The 19,704-nt window shown below is 31.9% G+C and overlaps 1 protein-coding gene across 9 annotated transcripts in view; it reads right to left on the bottom strand.

The window, feature by feature from the left end:
• The window catches only part of LOC127732399 (transient receptor potential cation channel subfamily M member 3-like), a 208,273-nt gene that overhangs the window by 2,643 nt on the left and 185,926 nt on the right, over positions 1–19,704 (bottom strand). For 2 of the 9 annotated variants that reach the window (XM_052241436.1, XM_052241438.1), the window contains one exon: positions 1,022–1,196. In XM_052241436.1, coding sequence (XP_052097396.1) covers positions 1,022–1,196 — 175 coding nt within the window. Of the gene's footprint in view, positions 1–1,021; positions 1,197–2,040; positions 2,287–4,988; positions 5,092–5,770; positions 6,042–7,405; positions 7,510–10,434; positions 10,557–12,443; positions 12,523–14,318; positions 14,451–16,393; positions 16,590–17,232; positions 17,325–18,193; positions 18,294–18,490; positions 18,598–19,704 lie in introns of those variants that run through there. The other 7 variants (XR_007996233.1, XM_052241440.1, XR_007996232.1 and 4 more) reach the window with 7 other exon arrangements.

Raw genomic sequence — 19,704 nt, 5'->3', positions numbered from 1 at the left:
TTGGTTTAAACGCTTCTTTTTATAGTAGTACTGTTTGTAGTACAAAATCATAAAACCTGATTCTTTACTCAGTTATCCTTAATTTTGTATCTATACTCGACCAGATATATCTACTACTAGCAGGTTTCATCTGAAACCCGTCTTTCCCTTTTGTTTATGTACAAAATGGCATGTTTCTTAAAATCAGTATTATTGCTGTATTTATATTATTACGTTTTAAAGATTTCGTTATACACTGGCTCACACAATGAAATTTCAGTTCAAACGAGTTAATTCGCGAAACTCACCTGAACTGAAAATCACATGAATTTGTTTACGTTAATTTTCAAACAAAGGTATTCAAACACCATTAAAATCATGAAAAATACATATTTTCTTTATAAAGTTCAAGTAAAATTCACGTGAAAAATTTCACTTGAAATTAATGTGAATCTTAATTCACATGAAATTAACGTAAATTTTTTCATGTGAGTTACACGTATAATCTCGTTTGAGTTGAATTCACATGAGTATTTTCACGTGAATGTCACGTGAACTTTACACAATAAATTAGCATTTAAGTTAAATTTAAAATTAGAATACAGTAAAAAGTAAAATAGCAAAAATGCCGAACTCCAAGGAAAATTCAAAACGGAAAGTGTGTTTATCAAAAGGTAAAATCACAAGCTCAAACAGATCAAACGAAAGTTTACTTGCACCTTGTTCTTGCTAACAAAACGATCCTTAATACCAAAACCTTCCTGACTCAAAAATATATATGACGGTACCTTTAACATTTAGGAAAGTGATAATAGTTGCATCATTCTATACGAAATCGAAATTATAAACCATATTGTTAAAGTAATAAGCAGTAGCGTAACAAAATAGGTACACATATCAATTTGAAAAATTAGATAATGATAGATGTTATATCTTCCCTAGTTCCGCTTGTAATTCCTCATTGCATGGAATTGTCTTGCATATCATTTCTCATTTTGACAAAATAGTACTTAAGGTAATGAAATATTTATTTGACTCTTACATGTATCAGCTTCTAAGTTCACTTCTCCAAATAATATCCAATATCCATTCGATAAAATTTTTTCGATCTCTGTCCAGCTAGCCTCAGTATTCGGATATAGAAGCGCATAAAAAGACACGCTGTACCAAAACATTATGACAAACATAATTGTCATGAATGCAATAGTATGGTTAATCTGAAATTAGAATATACCAAACATGACCCGTACATAAATAAAAAAAAAACAATAATATCACTAAGTAGGAAAACTTGTTCTTCTCTGATTTGAAAAGCAAATTCAGATTTTCATGTTGTAAATTTTAGCCTCGGCAGCTCGAAAAGTATCACTTTTATTGTGATAATGATGTTGATCATTTGATTTGAATATTTTTATTTACTACATTAGTTTTGGTAAAACGTTCAGTAGAAAAATGCTAACACAAATTGAAGAAATTGAGTAAAAAGTTAGGTTAACAACTTAGTGTCTTGATACCTTGCAATAGCAAGTAAGTGGATGAGAGGCAACAGTTCCGACTGTCCGTAATATTGAATTATTGAGATTATATTAAACCTTACGATTCGAAAATAACAAAGAAACTTATTATTTCCATAACCTCAAAGGGTGACTCGGGAATAGAAATATGGTCACTACAGGTCTTCTTTAGACCAGCAGTAAAACCCTTACCGAAGTGGGGCGTCCGTTTAGCTAAGCGGGATGTACAAGTACGCAGCCACATCCGGTCAGAATGGGGATGTTAAACCGATGCCTCTTGTAGAGAGAATGTCACGCTCTCTGCACGTTTAGAACCCTTGCAACAACACTTTGAGGGGTCCGTAGGTGGCCTGTTGCAAGACTTGAATTGTTTTATACTAGTCATTTTGGGGTCCTTTAAAGCTTGCTGTTCGATGTGAGCCAAGGCTCCGTTTAGAAGACCGTACTTTTACCTATTATTGTTAACTTTTTATAAATTGTGACTTGGATGGAGAGTTGTCTCATGTGCACTCATACCACATCTTTGGATTTATATAGTCTTACATACCATCATTCGAATTAAAATTAACTTTGGTCCGAGAAACTCATTTATGTAGTACAAACTGAGTAATCTTATGCAAATAAGCATACATATTGCAACTAATAAACATTTTGACGTAGTTCGGAAAAAAGATCCTTCAACAGCTCTCAGTAGCATTCCAGACGTATATCCTATAATTAAAATGCAATCTGCTATGTTCCACCAATCACGAAAATATGGTTTGATTCTTTTTCTTATTAAAGCAACAATAACCTAAAACAAAATAGACATGTATGTTAAACGGAACCAATTTAAGCTTATATATTACACACCTTCTATAAACTATTACACACCTCCTATTATATATTACACACCGTCTATAAACTATAACACACCTCCTATAAACTATTACACACCTTCTATAAACTATTACTCAACTTCTTCAAACTTTTACTCATATTCTATAAACTATAACACTACTATTATTCCCATAAGGTATCATTCATAAATAGCACACTTATAATTACAGCCAGTCATTAGTGATATTGTCCATTACACTTCTTCAAAACTGAGAGTGACTTGATAAAAGAAAGGCGAAAGATACCAAAAGGGACATTCAAACTCCTAAGTCGAAAATAAACTGACAACGCCATGGCTAAAAAAGAAAAAGACAAACAGACAAACAATAGGACACAAAACACAACATAGAAAACTAAAGACTGAGCAACACGAACCCCACCAAAAACGGTTGGTGATCTCAATTGCTCCGGAAGGGTAAGTAGATCTTGCTCCATGTGTGGCACCCGTCGTTATAATCTAGACACCATGTATCAGGAGCTTACTTGTAAACAACAACACGCTTTTCAGAAAATCATACAGGGGAAGGCAAAGTAAAAAATAACCAAAATATACAAATGTATATAAACTCCATATTAAGTTCTTTTGAAACCTTTTAACATGAGAATAGAATGTTCATAATGGTAGATTGAAGTCATCTCCTATGTCGCAGTTTTCAATTGACCCTGTCCGTCAAATATTAAGCGTAAGATAAAACTTTCATGAAAACCTGTTTTGCTTCTCTGCAAAAGAATTATTTTATATTTGGTCTGCAGCTTGATAATGTTGAGTTGTAGCATGTGAGATATTTTTACATCTGCCGTACAGCAAATTTATAACTTTTAATACGTTGATTGTTGATAAAACGAAATTGACTGGTTTGAAACGTTAAAAGAAATTTTAAACAAGTCAAGTGTGTATCGATTAACCAGTTGAATACTTAAACAAAACATTGAGTAATCTTGTGACAAAAGACAAGACACAATGAACACAATTAAGTGAATGCATTTCTTAGAAACAAAAAGATTTACAAGTATTATGTACTAATGATAAATAGAAAATTTCTGAATAATAGCCAACGATAAATCTTACGAGGCGATGGATCATATAAATATGATACAGTACACTACAAAATATAATAAGCAAGTCTATAAGGGTACAACATCACCAAAAAAATAGTAAAATCATGAATAATGATATGATGTGGTATGATTGCCAATGAGACAACTATCCACCAAAGTTCAAGTGAAGTGGATGTTAGCAATTATAGGCAACTGTAATGTTTACATTGTTTAGGTTTGCAAATTGTGTAAAATATGAACTTTCATACCGAATGTATAAATATTTTCATGAATGGCAGCTTGTACCTTTTGTAAAACCTGAAATAAATTGAAAAGTTAACGATTATTTTAGAATGGTTACCGGAATAAAAAATAGTTACTTTCATGATACCTGTATAGCTAGTTACTATGCATGTCTTTAGGAAAGAACAAACCCGAACCCTTGAATCCTAAGGATGTGAAAACTTCAATATCCGAGGATCTGTAAGATAAGGCTCTCAAATCAACCAAAGGTCAATGTTAGGGTTTATCAGCAAAAACATAGTCCGATTTATATATGCTAAACTTCTCCTACAGTGCACACAAAATTACAATTTTCGTTGAAATATCGATCGACAAAATTCAACACTTATATATTGTCGATCAAAATGTCCAGCATTTTTATGATATAATCTTTGGTGACTATAGTCTTGGCATGCGTGTGATTATAAGTAAGTTAGATTTATCATGACCGAAACCAAGGTATTTATATTTACCATTCCTATTTTTGCATGATGTGATGGAAGAATTTTGGAGTGAATCTGCATAGCAAAATGAAGGTCTCGACACAAAAATATTGCTTTTGGGTTCCTGGATTGGACTCTTACATATTCTATGTGATAGGTTGGTTGCTGTTTTTTCAACAACTAGTTGAATACATATAACGCAAATTAAGGATTTGACACATTAAGCATTAGCAATAAATTCTGCTTAGTAGGACGAGGCGATAAATTTACAGATGAACACCTGCCACAGACAACAATTGATAGGGACAACTATTAAGAGTTATTTAAATGGGTTTTTAACGTACATAGATCATAGCACTCTCCCTTCAAGTGGCATCGGATATCACGCGCGAAAGCTGAGTATGACAAGGATATAATAAGATACGTAAAGAGTAACATGAACGATAGTAATTATCTTATTGGAAAGCAAAAACGATATCAAGTCAGGTGTGATTAGGGTTGATAGAACTCATTAAACGTTTTGATATAGTTCAATGAAATACATATTTTAACAGATACATAATTATAGATTATTGATGATTTTTCGAAAGGGCGACAGCCCTGAGATGAGATGTGGCTGATAAACATCCTCGAGTTTGAAAGACCAGTGATAATCTGTTTATCGCTATTTTGTCAATGAGGTCGTTCATGTTTACATTGACAACGTCACATGCGCCCTTAGTTTCTGACGATAATATTCCATCTCCAGCGAGTAGCATGATATGAAAAATTATCACCAAAAAGATCAAAGGAAAAATGCACAAAATAGCGATAATTGCATTTATTGATATAAAGAAGGATGTTGATTTGCAAAATTTATCTTACCAAAGTAATAGACGATTATCCATCTCCATGTTAATCATTAATAAAGGCATCACAAATAGATGGACTGAGAACAGAACAATATACCAAAAAGTCTGAAAACAAAACATTTATTACATTTTTAATGTAGCTTTAGGTTCTAGTCTTGTTTACCAATTGTAACACCAATGATCTTATATTTTTATAACCTCATCATAGATACCAGGCAGACGCGCGTTTGATCTACAAAAGTCACAGCAGTGACGTCAAAAAATTTGAAGGCCAAATAAAGTACGAAGTTGAAGAGCATTGAGGACCTAAAATTCCGAAAGGTTTTGCCAAATACAGCTAGGTATCAATTCCTGCAGTAGAAAATCCTACGTTTTTCGAAAACTTGATGGCATATATATATATATCGTTCTATCGTTTAGATATGATTAAAATGTCTTTTTGTATTTTCACGTTGGTATTCTCTTGTTTTTTGGATGTTCTACATTGTTTAGATATTTGCCCTAGCATTCAAATTATTCTGCTCATTTTGAAAATTATCGAAAAATTAGATGAAGTTGTTTTGCGTATTTCTTTTTGTCTATTGTTTTCTCCTTTTTTTTGGGATGTGTGGGTAAGGTAGCATTTCTTTGATTGTCAATTAGTTCGTTCCTACATATTTGAGATTCTCCTTGTCTTGCATTCGCTTCCTTACTTTCCTCATCTCTCCCCATAACGGAACGATTTTAGATATAAACAAGCCAACGGATTAATCATATCAATGAAATGTTAGTTTTGTTTACTTACCGTCTGACCATCTATATTCTCTGTACCATACCACATCTTTTTTAAGATTTTCTTTACTGTGTCGTTTTCAACGAAATTTTGGTTTTTACTGTTGATAGCATCCATTAGATATCCATGATTCAACAAAAGCCTTCCTGCATGATTGATGGCATCACCCAGCTCTCTTTCTTCTGTTTTGTTCTCTTTAATTGTCATTTGTTTCTTTCGTTCCTTTGTAACATCAGCATCATAGATATGCCGAATTATGCAGATAACTCTTTCAGTGAAGACACTTGAACAATATATTAACAAAATGAAAAGACTTATATTTATATATATATATATACCTCCCAAATCTCCTTCACTTATAACTATTGTTAACAATTGAAGTTACATTACAGCATAGGGGAAGGTTTACAAACACATTGTTTATGTGACTTTTACAAGCCAGCCACATGTTATCCGTTGTTTGTCGTTGTTTATGTGACTTTTCCAAGCCAGCCACATGTTATCCGTTGTTTGTCGTTGTTTATGTGACTTTTCCAAGCCAGCCACATGTTATCCGTTGTTTGTCGTTTGTTTCTGTCTGCCTTATCATTAACCATTCATTCTTATAGTATAAATCAGGTAATTTGTTTTTTTCTTCTGAAATGTGTCACATTTTGTCTTTTAAAACTTACTATATGGTGTTTGGTTCACGCATTTAAAGAGGCCCATAAGATGACATGTAATTGTTAATATCTTTGTCCTATGAAAAATGGTCTTATTGGCAATCGTATCTCATTTCCTTCTTTTAAATTAACTAGATACACATAAAATCAAGCAATTAACACTCATGCAGAAAAGAAATTGCTAAGTAGATTTACAAAACAAGCAAGTCATTTCTATGTGGAATATTGTTTATTAAGATTCAAATTTCTAGTCATTTCATTTGAAGATATTCGCAAATCATCTAATCTCTGAGCAATTTAAAATTGCTATTTTGAATGAGGGCTTGTCATTTAATCATATGTTTTTATATTTTTTCAAATGCATGACCAAATCAGTGACGTCAACTGTACCTTTAGGTCGTAATAAGCTGTTGATGTTAAAATACAAACGTTAACGCTACTTTTAAATTATTCTTTTAATATCAGATTTATTAAATAAAATTGAGAATGGAAAAGGGGAATGTGTCAAAGAGACAACAACCCGACCATAGAGCAGACAACAGTCGAAGGCCACCAATGGGTCTTCAATGCAGCGAGAAACTCCCGCACCCGGAGGCATCCTTCAGCTGGCCCCTAAACAAATATGTATACTAGTTCAGTGATAATGGACGTCATACTAAACTCCAAATTATACACAGGAAACTAAAATTAAAAATGATACAAGACTAACAAAGGCCGGAGGCTCCTGACTTGGGACAGGCGCAAAAATACGGCGGGGTTAAACATGTTTTTTGAGACCTATGCTACAATGCACATCTCATCGCAAAATTGACATTTGATTGCCAACATAAATGCTTTGGCTACACAAGAAGCATAAACTACGTCGAGGTTTTTAAAGCATTCGTCCTTTAAACGCATGAAATAATTGCAACTGGACGTTAAGTCAGCAGTCAATCAATCAATATTAAACACGTTGTAATATGTTTTATTTTATTTACATCATTACTTTTTTAAACGTTGTAGTTTTTCCTTCAAGTGTGTCGCTGTTTTCCAATTTCTGATTTCATCTTCTAATATAGCACACCCAACAAGAAGATGATGATTCCCAATCTGAATGAAGAAATGTTAATTTGGTCATCTTTTATAAGGTATTATATCTAAACCTATATTGTTTTCTGTTTGGTATTAAATTAAGAATTAAGATCCATTTTGTTACATCTGGTGATCCGTTTATTTGGCAATCGCCATGGCAGTCAGCAGGGTTTAAGAACATCCGTTGTTCGACCTGCTAGTCAAATGCGTTTTGTTAAAATATACTTTTTCACTTTTTTGGTATTTTGGAAAATGTTGTTTGTGCTGTATTTAGACCCCTCTACCATGCAATTTGTTTTGCATGCACACGTATAAAAATTGCGGTTTTTATCCAACGCAACCATAGGTTTGAACGTTGTTTTCAATGTAGACTTGTTTATATATATAGATATATATATTTTATATATTTTGTTTGTTCTCATTTTTTTAAATAAACTTCATCGAATAAACTGATATTTTGTGGTTTAATTCTTCGCTTCTTAACACAATTTGCAATACGGGTTTTTCAGATATAAATTAACGTAAGAGTAAATATATTTTTTTCAGTCGGGCATCGTTCTTTCAACATTCTGGGATCGTCCTTCTAGCGTTTGAGCATTGTTAGTACAACATTCATGTATCTCCATACATCATTTGTTCATTATATAGATAATCATCTAGTTTACTACAGCTTCTCGTTATATAGTATTATATTGTATCATTTAGCGCATGGTATAAATTAGCCTTTCGTTTGTCGTAATATATTGTGCAGCGTTTCTTTCGTCATATGATGTATGGTGTCGTTAGCGTTTCTGTAAGGGTATACAATATGATAATTTCCTTGATATAAACTCATCACATCTACAAGGCTTGTAATCTAGTGCGTCAGACGGGCGTTTAACAAATAAAATTGTATCGTTCTAAAATTGGTATTTTAATTTGAGTTGTATTTCTTCTTCATACGAATTTTCAGTAGCGCTTTAATTAACAAAGTTGGAAGGCAAACATTCAGTATCAAGTTAAAGAGCATTCAAACCCCTATTTTTAAAGTCGTACCAAATACGGATTATGTCAGCTATATACATCCTCGGATTTCAAATGTTTGGCTTTGAGCGTTCCTGATGAAGGTAAATCCAGAAAAGCGCTTCGGACGCATGAAATTATTAAACGTGTTGTTTTCAATTTTTTACATCACTGGGTCGATACCTCTGCTGGTGGACTATCAGTCCCCGAGGGTATCATCAGCTCAGTAGTCAGTACTTCGGTACTGACATGATTTATAACAAACCTTTCTAAAATTGTCTGTTTATAAATTTTGAAACTATAAAGAAACTAAGGTTTCAACTCCCTCAGACAAAGTTGACCTTAGATGAATTTGGCTATTTGTTTTAGGTTTTTTGTCATATAGCTCTTCAACTGTTTCGGTACTTAAACATCCCTCGGATTTCAAATGTTTGGCTTTGAGCGTTCCTGATGAAGGTAAATCCAGAAAAGCGCTTCGGACGCATGAAATTATTAACCGTGTTGTTTTCAATTTTTTATTCTATACATGAGTGTAGAAACTATTTCAACAGTTAATAATAAAAGGATTGTATGACGAACTACAATTCCAGAAGTATCTGGATGTATTGGAATTAGAACAAAGATTAAACATGTATACCAGCAGCGGTAATGGTCCAATGCAAGTAAAATGTAAATAAAGCCAAATTTTTGAAAATCGAATGTTTAAATACCGACTACCATATGTTCAATTCTTTTTGCAGTAAAAGATGACCTTTGAATATATTATGATGGAGTATGTACAACCAGCGGCGTAGGTCATGTGTGGATTCTTAAGAATTCTAAAGATCTACTACAAAATCTTTAATCAGAATATTTATTGTTTTGCAGTTGTATCAAATGTTTTTAATTTTCTACGAATGGCACTACTATTACCTATGCACAAATGACAGATCGACTACATCGTCTCATGAAACAGAGTTTTTTTTTTACAAAAATGGGGATCGTAGATACAAATTCCTTTTTATGGCCGTGATTAATCTTATTTTGTAAAAAAAAAAAATTACACCGATTTAAACAAAAAAATACAATGAAAAAGACATAATGAATGTGCTTGACTTTTTAAACGACACTGTGGATGAGTTTGGTGGATTGATAGTTCAGCAGTCGGTATTTTAAGGGGAACTACTTATCAGAGGCGGATTTAGGGAGGGCAGGGTGCCACCGTCCCCTTTGTCGGAAAAATGTGTTTGATTATTTAGGGAATCACTGAAGCATGACTAAGTGTGCCCCCTCTTGTGGCAGTCTGTGCCCCCCCCCCCCCCCTCCTTTATGAAATTTCTGGATCCGCCACTACTTATACTAACTTGCTTACTTCTTTTTGTAAAAGTATAAAGCAGAATTCATACAGAACTTTGTCAAAGACATAACAAAATGCACCTTGCAAAGTTCTTTAGTTTCACTTTCAGACATACTGATGATATCCCTTCACTCAATAACCCACATGGGTGTTACCCTTACACATCAACCGCGTCAACAGAAATTTGAGGAAAGTTGACTATAATCGTTTTCGCGATATGATAACCTCGGTAAACTAATGTTTCCCATATTTACAGAACCTGTTGGATTTTTAGTATTCTTATATGTTATTGTTTTTTTTTTAAATTATTGTACTTAATTCATTCAGTTCCACATAACAAATCTACACATAGACGGATTGGAAATATTAGCTATCACACATTAAGACGTCGGAAACCAGTTCATTTTGTTCTGTTTAGAGATGCATTGAATACTCGTAGGAAATAATGTTCTTTCCATATATTGCCGCCTTTGATCTGAATTAGAAATGAGTATTCAAATGTCGTGAAATACTACTGCATACTAAGTGCTATTAGTCAATGATTTACTGGTCGGTTCTATATTTACTCTTTTTCTTTTTATAAAAATCTTTTCATTTGAACTTACATATTCCAAGTCTACAAGCTGTTGTGCACCAATCCAGTACTGTTTATGCAGCAAAGCCAAAAATACAAGACCGTAACATTCAGAATCCCTATTCATAAGCTTTGCTTCTGGTCCAGTAAAACCTTTAAAACAAACAGCATCATTTGATATCATTTACTAATAAAATGTAAATAAGGTAATATATAAGACACAGATTTTTATAATATTACTTTCGACATACGGTTAAAAATAAAATCAATAAATGAAGTATTAAACGGATACACGTACTAAATAAAATTGAGAATGGAAACGGGGAATATGTCAAAGAGACAGCAATCCGATCAAAGAGCAGACAATAGCCCAAGGCCACCAATGGGTCTTCAATACAGAGAGAAAGTCCCGCACCCGGAGACCGACTTCAGCTGGCCCCTAAACAAAAATGTGTACTAGTTCAGAGAAAATGGACGTCACACTAAACTCCGAAACATATGAACGAACCAAAATCTAAAAAAAAGACATACAAGACTAACAAAGACAAGAAGTTCCTGACTTGTGACAGGCGCAAAAATGCGGCGGGGTTAAAGATGTTTTGTGAGATCTCAACCCCCGGTATGCCAATGCTTCTTATTTTGCACCCATACTGATATACTTGGTTTTGTTACTCATATGAAGCAGAATTGAAGAAAAATAGAAAAAAAAAATCTTGCAAAGATCTTCAATTTCAATTTCAGATATATTGAGGGTTCCAGTCAATCAATACCTTCATTTCGGTGAGTGCTTGCATCTCATATATCGTAGTAAACTTGTGATTCAGGATAATCCCGTAATCAGAAAGTGCTTCAGTCCTTCATATTTTCCTAGATTTTGACAAAAAGTAAGGACGTCTAGCCATAATCTATCACAAACATAATGATTTCAACTTTTTGTCAACGTCCTATTTTCTAGCAGGAACATCGTAAAGCGTTTACAAAATGTACATATCTTAGCTAATACAACTCTCTTTAACGACTTTATCATTTCTTTTTAAGTTATAATAATTCTTCTAATTGTAAATCTGTTTTACACATTATAAATGAAACCATTCCAAATGGTGCTATGAATCAGTTTCCGGACTTGTACTATAAATGACCAATTTAATAATATAACTCTGTTCTATTAGATTAATATCTGAAGTCATTTAACTACACAAGGTCATGTTTTTTTCTGATTGTTAATGACGTTTTAACACTAAATCCATTGGATGTTGGACGTGTATTGATTAATATTTTAGTCTTAGACATTTTTTATTAGTTGTTTTTGACCTTTAACTAGCTTTCAGTAACTGCGAGGACTCTCAGATCTGTACTTTCTTTTGTTTTTTTGTTATGTTTTTGTTATGTTCTTCGTATCGAACTGGTGAGTTAAGCCTTTTTCAACTGATTTTAATAGTTTGTACTTTTACACAAATGTTCCCGGTTGTATATTATATAAGCCTTTTATAGCTTATTGTGCGGTGTAGGTTTTGCTCATTGTTGAAGGCTGTATATAGTTGTTAACTTTTGTCAGTTGGTCCCTGGTGAAGAGTTGCCTAATAAGCAATCATACCACATCTTTTTTATATTTATATATGCCATGCTCAACTAAATTGAAGTAAGTACTACAAAACGAAACAAACAAAACAAAACAAAACAAAGCAAAGCAAAACGAAACAAAACTAGCCTGAACAAAAACAGAAGATACAATCAAATCAAATATTGTTAAATGAAATCAACTACAAAGCTATAGATATATAAATTTAAAAGGCTTTCGAAATATTTGACACGCCAAAATGTTGTCTGAATTCTCGCATCGCAAAGCACAACTTCTGGATTTATTTGTATCGGGGTTATATTGGATGAAGTTGTTTCAAATTTAATAAATGTATCAGGCACTTGACTAATATAGGAAGTCCTAATTTACATTAGAATATTTACCTAATTGCACACTTCTAAATCTTTAACAAGAAAGTCACAACTCAGTAAATATTCGCTATATTACTATTTGATACAAACCTTTGTGATCAGGCAGTTTGTAATCCATGTCGGTAAAACATTTCTGGTTTAACCATAATTCCTTTATATATTCATACTCCTTTTTAAAATAAACACTAAATATGTAAAGATTGGTTAGGCCAATTCATTATAAAGTAAAGCAGTACAGTATCAAGTTAAATATGTAAAGATTGGTTATGCCAATTCATTATAAAGTAAAGCAGTACAGTATCAAGTTAAATATATGAGTCAATTCATTATAAAGTAAAGCAGTACAGTATCAAGTTAAATATATGAGTCAATTCATTATAAAGTAAAGCAGTACAGTATCAAGTTAAATATATGAGTCAATTCATTATAAAGTAAAACAGTACAGTATCAAGTTAAATATATGAGTCAATTCATTATAAAGCAAAGCAGTACAGTATCAAGTTAAATATGTAAAGATTGGTTAGGCCAATTTATTATAAAGTAAAGCAGTACAGTATCAAGTTAAATATATGAGTCAATTCATTATAAAGTAAAGCAGTACAGTATCAAGTTAAATATATGAGTCAATTCATTATAAAGTAAAGCAGTACAGTATCAAGTTAAATATATGAGTCAATTCATTATAAAGTAAAGCAGTACAGTATCAAGTTAAATATATGAGTCAATTCATTATAAAGTAAAGCAGTACAGTATCAAGTTAAATATATGAGTCAATTCATTATAAAGTAAAGCAGTACAGTATCAAGTTAAATATATGAGTCAATTCATTATAAAGTAAAGCAGTACAGTATCAAGTTAAATATATGAATCAATTCATTATAAAGTAAAGCAGTACAGTATCAAGTTAAATATATGAGTCAATTCATTATAAAGTAAAGCAGTACAGTATCAAGTTAAATATATGAGTCAATTCATTATAAAGTAAAGCAGTACAGTATCAAGTTAAATATATGAATCAATTCATTATAAAGTAAAGCAGTACAGTATCAAGTTAAATATATGAGTCAATTCATTATAAAGTAAAGCAGTACAGTATCAAGTTAAATTTATGAGTCAATTCATTATAAAGTAAAGCAGTACAGTATCAAGTTAAATATATGAGTCAATGCATTATAAAGTAAAGCAGTACAGTATCAAGTTAAATATATGAGTCAATTCATTATAAAGTAAAGCAGTACAGTATCAAGTTAAATATATGAGTCAATTCATTATAAAGTAAAGCAGTACAGTATCAAGTTAAATATATGAGTCAATGCATTATAAAGTAAAGCAGTACAGTATCAAGTTAAATATATGAATCAATTCATTATAAAGTAAAGCAGTACAGTATCAAGTTAAATATATGAATCAATTCATTATAAAGTAAAGCAGTACAGTATCAAGTTAAATATATGAGTCAATTCATTATAAAGTAAAGCAGTACAGTATCAAGTTAAATATATGAGTCAATTCATTATAAAGTAAAGCAGTACAGTGTCAAGTTAAATATATGAATCAATTCATTATAAAGTAAAGCAGTACAGTATCAAGTTAAATATATGAGTCAATTTATTATATGCATGTTGTTTATATGTTCTTTTATTTATTTGTTCGGTGAATATTTGTCTCAGTTCTTTTATTTATTTGTTCTGTGTTCGGTGAATATTTGTCTCAGTTCTTTTATTTATTTGTTCAGTGTTCGGTGAATATTTGTCTCAGTTCTTTTATTTATTTGTTCAGTGTTCGGTGAATATTTGTCTCAGTTCTTTTTACCCACAGCTGATTTATTTGAAAGCCTGTTGTGTGAATCATATTGGGAACATCGGATGTAGATGTTGATGAAGATGTTTTTTGTATTCACGCATATAACTGATTGATAATTATTTCATTCTTTTTGTACACTGTTAACAACATTAAAACCTTCACCTCCTCATATATGTATTCTAGAGCACTCTTCAGATCGATTGGCCATTTTATGTACTTTTTTGGAATATTCCACTCCCCTTTCTTCAAAAGGTACATGAACAATGCAGTATGATTGAATGCATGTATTTCTTTCTGAAACATAAAATTCATGCCATGTTATTGAAACATAAGTATAATATAAAAAAACAATAATTAGAAATCGGATTTTTTGTAAGTTTTCTTTCCAACTAACTAAATAAAAATAAAAAGTAACCAGTGCTGACATAGAAAATGAAACATCTACAAGAATGAACCCTTTGTCGTGCAGAGTATGTCCCACTCTTAATTCAAAGTATCGGATAACATGAAGTAGCTTTTTGACATATCCACAAAATGCTCACACGTTACAACTCATCACTGCAAAACTTCTGGCCAACTATAAAGTCATAATTTTAGTAGTCCCGCCGCAAAATTGTGACATTAGATTCAATTGTCAATTTGTTTGCATTCAATTTAGTATTGTTCAGTAGCTTTTCAGACGGTCAGAATGGTGTTGATATGTACAGGTAAAGAACAACTAATAAACAATCTGAACATTGACTGAACAGATCTTAATTGACTGCAAGCAATTTGTCTAACAGCACTGAACGTATTGCGTTGGATAAGTTTAAAAATTATATTAAAGAATGAAAATGTCTTTACTATTGTTTAGTCTTCCAAGTATGAAAACAAGAAGATATGTCAATAAGACAACCTTCCATCAGACACCAAATGACGTAGAAATGAAAAATATAGGTCACTGTACAGCCATCAACAATGAGCAATACCCAAACAGCATATAGCTGTTCTGATCAAAATTGTATTACAGCTCTACCAAAAGCATTCCTCAAATGTTCAAAAGACATAGATCGGACATTAGTACTGATGTATTTGTTTCAATTTTGTCTAATATGTCTGCATTAGCGCTCAAACGTCTAACATTGGGTGCAAAAAAAGCAAAATCTTAATCAAAACAGCATCATTTTAGGAACTTGTCAGTACAATTTACACAATATTTACAAATATGTCTATGTTTTTTAAATAGCATTTCGGGGTACAGCTCAGATATCATTTTACTAAAAACTATGCATAACATGAACATTATAGGTCAGTTTATGAACTGCAACAGGTTTATGAATCAAAATAATAAAGATAACTGTGTTATTCTTAACTAGGTAACTGTTTTTTTGCAATTGATAAATAATGGTTTATATCATACCTCCCCCATTTGAGAGGATATATATATTTTTTCTCTGAGAAATACAACTTAAAAATTTTTGCTCTGCTAAATCCTCGTCCATATACACTAGAAATATCAGATAACACAATTTATACATAGATATACATTGTTATTGACCACTTAAATTTTGTAAGTTATATATGAGATATATTCCAAAAGACTTTGAAAGATACGGTGGGCAGTAAATACAAATACCAATTCATTTACAAACATTTTAGACTAAAATAAACATTTTTTCCAAACAGGCCATGAGAAGCTTGGAACAATTTCAGGACGAACCTATCTCTTAGTTCGTATCTATTTGACACAGAAAATAAGCCAACAGATGTACAATTTATAATGAGCAGTTTTTTTTTTAACTTCCATTAATCTTTAATGACAATTTGGTATTAATGATATGTATATTTATGGTTGAATGAATACTTTTACTTGTTCATAGTTTGAATTGTATCAAGATATTGACAATACTTTTCTTGAAAACGGGTTGCTGCAAACAGAGAAGCTATTGAACAAAGGGTTCGATGTGTTAAGTGGTAGTTATTCCTGTGAATATTTTACTGTCGCTTTACAGAGATGTCTGACCGTTACGAAACAAGTTGTCGCAAATGACAACGGACATGTTACAACGTTCGTGGCCTTCCATTTTTTTGCCATGGCGCTGTCTGTTTCTCTTCTAATTATTTGTTGTGACTGTCAGCTGGATACCACCGCCTCTTTTTCATTTCATGTAAAATACGTATGTAAACCCAAATTGATTCCTTGAACTGGAGTCATTAGAATCCAAAATGGTAATTGTTGTCTTATAGTGGAAATATACCTCTAATAAGCATCTGACAAACGATAATATCAAAGTCACACCAGTTTTCCGAATTAACATTTTCAGACAGAAAATCATCCTTCACTAGTATCTGTTGTGTATTCTGAAAAACTCTGATCAACTTCTTCCGGCCATAACACACTAACATCGGACATGTCGCTCTGGTTTACATAAAATGGTAAACGTAGGAGTTAAACTGAAATGTAATGAAGACAAAACCCAATGACTTGTTTTTTTCTTCTGATTTCCATAGATTTATTTTGGTTTTTTTTACACTCTTTGAAAAAGCCGTACTTCATTCCATGATTTGATTTCATAACTTTGTTATGGGAAAAATTCCGAAACGTGTCGAATTTGTTTCAAAACACCTTAATTGAGATTTATATACATAAACACATAATGAAAAGTGTGTTGCCAGTATGGTGGTGTATTGAAAGAAATGATCCGTATGACAGTGAGATCTTAGTTTTCCCCCATTTAACCACTGACTAGTTGCATGTATGCAGGGTTGTTTAACTTATATCGATAATTTGTTAAATATTCTCATTTGCATTAATTGAAGACTAATTATTTTAACAAAAACATCTAAAATTAATTGTTAAAAATATTGAAAGAATTACTTTCCTTAATTTAAATTAAATTGTTTCGAGAAAAAATCTCTGAAGTATATTCACGTATCTAAATTGATATCTTTTGTATACTTTGTTCAATTCAGTGAAAGTTAACAACATCGAAATATATTTGTGGTATTTGAATTTCTAAAGTGCATGTGTATCCTTTGCGAAAATGCAAACTAAGGTGATTTTTCAAATGTTGTTCTTAGCAATACAATATTTTACCTTTAATCGAATAATAGGTATCTGCATTTTTTGGCTCTTCCAATTGTTTCCAATGGGTATAATGACAGGTACAACGTACAATCCGAAGAAATCTTTTATCAGCCAAAGAAAGAAATGAAAAAAAGACTTAAAATAAAAAAACCAAAAGAATAGATAAATAGATTATCATAAATATATTTATAATGAGAATAGTAATAATACAAGTTTAAATCAAAGTAACCGCATCGTGCATACGTGGTATGTGACTATTCGTATATTCTGTGCCTTTACTGTCTAAACAGCATCATAATACCATGTTAATATGTCTAATAATAAAATGCGTTTACCTTCTTTCACACTAGACAAAACTTAAAAACACAAAAAAACAAAGTCCCAGTCATGCTGTTAACACAAAGCAAAATTTAACCTCTTACTGAAATTCAAGATAACTCCTATATGTCATAGAAGTGAGAGGTCAGGAACATGACAGTTGTGTTCCATTCGTTTGATGTGTTTGAGCTTTTGATTTTGCCATTTTATAAAGAACTTTCCGTTTTGAATTTCTTTGGAGTTCGGTATTTTTTGTTATTTAACTTTTCCCAAACAATGGTTGAATTTTATTCCTTGAGTTTTTAAGTATCACGTATACGTTGACTGATTTATTTGATGTCACTGCGGTTGTAATTTTATTTACACTAAACATTATAACTATATCTTGGAGGTATACGCAATATCTATCTTTTAAACATTGTTTATTAAATAGTAATAAATGTACCACTCATTAAGGATATCAGGCTTATAATTTAGTACGCAATACGACTTCGCCTACCAAACCCCCAAAAATATTTATTTAGATTTAGCCACGCCCCTTTTACTGAAAAAAACATTAATGTTTTGATAAATAAACATGTCATACAACTGTTAATATTTAAGTCATATTTAGAAAAAGGGTAGTTATTCTGTTATTTGTTAGATAACATACATTCTGCAATTTCATTAAAGTAATCCATTTCGTTTCCTGGTTTCCATGATCCATTGATGTCCACTCTTTCGAATCTACGAAATCCTTGTTTTACAAGTTCCTAAGAAAATATTGAAATTCCATATATTATGTAGCATTGGTATCATTCAACGAGATTGAGACCCAACATTTACAAACTCTTATGTGGTTACATACATTTATGATTAACAATGTATAATGAATAAAAATAATAATCATACAAAATACATATTCAACGATTGCACATTTTTTTTATTGAACATAAGTACCTCAACGTACCATAATTATTACTTTATCTGTCTTGTAGTGGATGAAAGCAATATCGGTAGAATCACAGATCAGTAAAACTCTTGTTCCTACAAAATGACAAGGCAATTTGGTCTGTCCTGAAAGAACGTGAAAAGAAAACAATTTATACATTTGTGGCGACCGAAGCGCATCTCCTAATTGGCGTTAATCAGGATCGCACATACCCCAAAAATTTTTAACTACCGGAACACGTGATCAACTAGCTGACGAACCGATGCAATTCAAAACAAAGAAATCTAAGGTCAACCTCGACTGGGGGTTAAGAACCTTACTTTGTTAATAATTTTTCAATTGATAATTTAAAAATAAAAGTGTGTTATGAATCATGTCAGCACCTAAGCAGCGACCACATCGACGTAATATCTAAAACACTACAAATATTCCTACTCTTATTCCCCTCTCAAACCGTTGCTAAGGGACGTCTCAAGTTTTGTCATGAATTGATACCCCATATACTCTCTTTTCATTATGTTTCTCCGTGCTTGAGGTGTATGCTCCTATGTTTTTTAACATTTTTACCTATTATGTTTGTTTGTTTTCCTCACACATTGCTGTCAACATAATTGAAATCTATGCGACTGTCATACAAGTGAGAGGTTTAGGTAAATATAAAACCAGGTTTATTCCACCATTTTCTACATAAGGAAATGTCTTTACCAAATCAGGAATATGACAGTTGTTTTCCATTTGTTTGATGTGTTTGAGCTTTTAATTTTGCCAATTGATAAAGGACTCTCCGTTTTGAAATTTTCTTGGAGGTCGGTATTTTTGCTATTTAACTTTTTACAGTTATGGAGTATTCATTCTGACGATTTTCTCATATATGTGCTCGTTAGTATTCCCGCTATCGGCCATTTTGTTGATGGAATTGATATACAGTTCGCAATATACATGTACATACGTCATTTTTTCCAAACTTCTAAAATATATCTCGTGTGCCTCGTTGTTGAATAAATGTTTGTATAGGATCTGCAGGCTAAGAGCAATTGTTGGAAATTTATGTATATACTATATGCAAAACAAAGAAGATGTGGTATGTTTGTCAATAAGACAACTCTCCATATGAGACCAAATAACACAGAAATGTCTGGTTTCTTGGCCAGATATATATATAATTGATCATTTGTTTATGTTTCTCCAGGTTTATATTTTCCAATGCACAGTAGTTGTGTCTTGCAATGAAT

The sequence above is a fragment of the Mytilus californianus genome, unplaced genomic scaffold (genome assembly GCF_021869535.1).
Source record: "Mytilus californianus isolate M0D057914Y unplaced genomic scaffold, xbMytCali1.0.p SCAF_24, whole genome shotgun sequence".
NCBI lineage: Eukaryota > Metazoa > Mollusca > Bivalvia > Mytilida > Mytilidae > Mytilus > Mytilus californianus.
This window is presented reverse-complemented; position numbering and strand designations above follow the sequence as displayed.